The sequence below is a fragment of the Limulus polyphemus genome, unplaced genomic scaffold (genome assembly GCF_000517525.1).
Source record: "Limulus polyphemus unplaced genomic scaffold, Limulus_polyphemus-2.1.2 Scaffold7535, whole genome shotgun sequence".
NCBI classification, from domain to species: Eukaryota; Metazoa; Arthropoda; class Merostomata; order Xiphosura; family Limulidae; genus Limulus; species Limulus polyphemus.
Genome location: NW_013673145.1, coordinates 9191 through 13075, shown reverse-complemented (window position 1 = coordinate 13075; position 3885 = coordinate 9191). Strand labels below are relative to the sequence as shown.

Genomic DNA, 3885 nt, shown 5'->3' with positions numbered 1-3885 from the left:
TGTAGCTCAATGCTTTATTGTTCCCACTGATTCTACATTCTGTAGCTCAGTGTCTTATTGTTAACACTGATTCTAAGTTCTGTAGCTCAATGCTTTATTCTTAACACTGATTCCTCAGTGTTAACAATAAAACATTGAGCTACAGAACTTATCCTAAGATCTGTAGCTCAATGTTTTATTGTTAACACTGATCCTAAGTTCTGTAGCTCAATGTTTTATTGTTAACACTGATCCTAAGATCTGTAGCTCAATGTTTAATAGTTATTTAAGTATATATTAAATACTTGATCTATTTGGCTCCATAGCAAAAAATAATCAATATACTATTGAATAACTTGGGTACTAATGAATGTGCTATTAAGGTAAACTATATGAATCTAATGATTAGCTTTAATATAGGTTAAATGTTCTTTTAGGACAAAACATACACATTTTACTTTCAATAGAGTATTTCACTAATTCCTGCACGTGAACATATTGATAAATGTTAATGGAAATATTGTAAAAACAATTACCTTAGTCCTGGGTTACTGCGACCTGCTCTTATGTTGGTAACACGTATTGGTTTCCGAAGTAAAGTACTAAATGCCATTGCCATCCTCAAAATTTGTCCACCCTTAGAAAAAAAAAATAATTTAAACTGAGAAACATTTCAGTCTGCTATCAAAAGCAGCTTTCAACCTTAGAAGTTCAACCTATTTGTTTCTTGTATAAAATTTCTCCTGACACGGGTAAATTTTTGAAACATTAATTTAATAGATGTTTTATGTTTATACAGAGAAATCCTGAACATCTGTCCTGCATTTCTGCAATATAGTAACTTCCATTTATTATATAAACTTGAACTTGCATAAATTAAACAATACTTTTCAACTATAAGAAAGGACAGATGAATTGGGATTTTAAAATTGTCCATCACATCACAAAAAAATAAAATGGAAATGGCATTTCAATGGCTATAAGTATCTCATACAAGTTACCTGTTGAAAACAACAGCCAACAGTTATGTTTAACATGCTCCTCCTGATGATTTAACATCCTTTCTTGTATATGGAGACTGAATATAGCAACTCAAGTGAGGCCTAACTGATGATTTCAACTACAATACTCTACAAACACACCCAATTAATACTCTAGCAATAGAACACTGTCTTGATGGCTTGAGTGACTTACCCACCACTGTACTAAGATCCATTTCTTCATTCACACTATTTGTAATGAATGGGTTCGTATCTATATTAACATTCAATGAATGAAATGTGTGCTTCAAATTATGATAACCTAAATGCAATACCTTCCACTAAAGGTCATTTGCCAAATATCTGTCCAACTGACCAATAGAGCTAAGTCGATCATTCTCTAGTACCTCAACATCCACAATACAGCATGAGATACCCTCTCCAACTGACCAATAGATCCAAGTCATTCTGTAGTACCTCAACATCCACAATACAGCATGAAATAACCTGTCCAACTGACCAATAGATCCAAGTCATTCTGTAGTACCTCAACATCCACAATACAGCATGAGATACCCTGTCCAACTGACCAATAGATCCAATTCATTCTGTAGTACCTCAACAACCACAATACAGCATGAGATACCCTGTCCAACTGACCAATAGATCCAAGTCATTCTGTAGTACCTCAACATCTTTAATACAGTATGAGATACCCTGTCCAACTGACCAACATCTTTAATAGAGCATGAGTGTTTACTAATCAATATCATTAACATAAATACAGATATCAGAGGTCCAAGCACTGACCCTTGTGGGTCCACTTCACCCGGATTCCATTAATAACAACCTCTTTCTTTCTTTCTCCCATTCAATTATATTAACTTTCTCCAACCCTTTTGATGTGATTTTTATAGCTAATGTTTTGTGGCACCTTATCAAAAAATCTAAGTATACCAGGACCACATCCTCTCTTTCATCTAGATAACACATCCATAATAAAATTGATGGAAGATTTCTCTCTGGTGCATCCATTATAGTTTTCTATCATATGGTTCTACAAACCCTCCAAACTAACTCTCAATTTAAACTTCTTAAACTTGAGGCATTTATCCCTGATTTTCTTCTTTATATCTTTAGTAAGATTTGTTCTTTCCTATTATCCTTTTAAAATCAAAATCAACTTGTCAGACTAATGGGATTAATTTTTTTCACTGTGATATTTTGTGATGTGGGGACATCTAGAGTGCTCCTGCAAAAATATTAAATAAATAACCATACAAAAAAATTAGCACTTTGTTCTTAGTATTTCCAAAATTCATTATGCAAAGCCTTAAGATTATTTTAAGCATAATGTATAAGGTTGGTTAATGTTCTCCTAAGAGATTCGTCTAAACAAAACTCCCCGAGTCCCTTAAGAAGTATATACACTTAAATTACTTATATAAGCATTTCTGTAAGAAATTATGCAGGCTCTTGGTTATAAGTTATGAAATAGCAAGTTCTTTAGTTTATCCTCTTAACATTTCTACACCATACAATATAATTAATCATTTGAAACTTAACACTGGATGATTTAATACCTAAATGAGAATGTTCACTTCACCATTCCTTATTGTAAATGTAATCACATATTACTAATGACATATCACATTCACTTATAATTTATTTATTCCCTGTGCAGTAGTAAAACATTTATTGATAATGTGATGTTATATTCAAACACCTCATCTAATGTAATCTCACATTCATGATGAAACTTACACCATACCACTTTTGGAAAATTACGAGTGTAAATTGTAATATTTGTAAGTTGTAGTACCATTAAAATTATTACACATAATTTGTACTACGACAAGTTACAAGTATCAACTACTGCACTAATGTAATAGTAGTAATAGTAATACTACAAGTTACAACTACTTGTACTTTGTAGAACTAGAATTCAGGGGTTCACAAATACTCTAGCGTTATAAGTTCGCATACTTGCTGCTGTGCCACTGGAGCAAGGGGAAAATTCAGAAGTAACTGCAACTTAGGAAATTTTGGAATGTTTTAAAAACTTAAAATTAAAACTGCCAGAGGTACTCTTCGCTTTTGAACTTACTCCTTCCATAACTCCGCCATCAATAGTAATGATTTCTGATGATGGTGTTCCCATTGCGGTATATTTCAATATTTAATGCACAAAAACGGATAAATGAAAATCAACAACTCCCTCATATCACCCAGCATCAGCAGTATTTACGTTATGATGTTATAAGCAGTTCAGCAGCAGTGAAACACAGTGACCTCTACTAGAAAAAGAAATAGCTGTCAAGATTTAAATATTTGAAATCATAAATAATATGAGAGTATTATCAAGACGTTTGTGCATTGATTAAATCAAACGTATCAAGATATTACTGAGTTAAAATATTTACATCTCAATAATGTATCGTTCAGTAGTTACAGTTTATATTGCTGATAATTCATTTTATCAACTTACTTCTCCCAAGTCCTCACAGTGTGTTCGTTGTATATTTAAAGATTTACAAAGCTAATCATTTTGTTTCTGATTTCCCATGTTTGACAGAACGCACGTTGCCTATTGTGCAGCTATGAGCTAAAAAAGACACAAAATTTTCCAAAAATAAGAAAAAACTGAACTTAACAATCAGAATATAAGCAAATGATCGAACTAGCAATCTTAATTCTAACTTGCTTGATACTGTCTTTGAGCATTATATTTTTCATTTGATATCAATAAAGGGTTAAAACTACGTGCTAAATCATTAAAATCACTTTATGGACTTATCAATACCATTTTTAGAATGTTTAAAGCGTTGTAGGTACATTTGGGCATAATAAATAAGTAAACACCCTGTTACGACAGTGGAAGTCACGTGACGCTAGTAACACGTCATGAACTTCTAGAAGGATCCTG

At 32.4% G+C, this 3885-nt stretch overlaps 1 protein-coding gene across 2 annotated transcripts in view; it reads right to left on the bottom strand.

Annotated features, from left to right (window-relative positions):
- Positions 1–3228, bottom strand: part of LOC106474687 (RNA 3'-terminal phosphate cyclase-like) — a 22825-nt gene extending 19597 nt beyond the window's left edge. Inside the window, exons 1-2 of one of the 2 annotated variants that reach the window (XM_022402989.1) lie at positions 3067–3228; positions 516–616 (exon numbers count right to left, since the gene is read on the bottom strand). In XM_022402989.1, the coding sequence (XP_022258697.1) occupies positions 516–616; positions 3067–3120 (155 nt within the window). In that variant the 5' untranslated portion in view covers positions 3121–3228. The remainder of the gene's footprint in view (positions 1–515; positions 617–3066) is intronic. The other variant, XM_013935377.2, reaches the window with a different exon arrangement.
- Between the last annotated feature and the right edge of the window lie 657 nt (positions 3229–3885).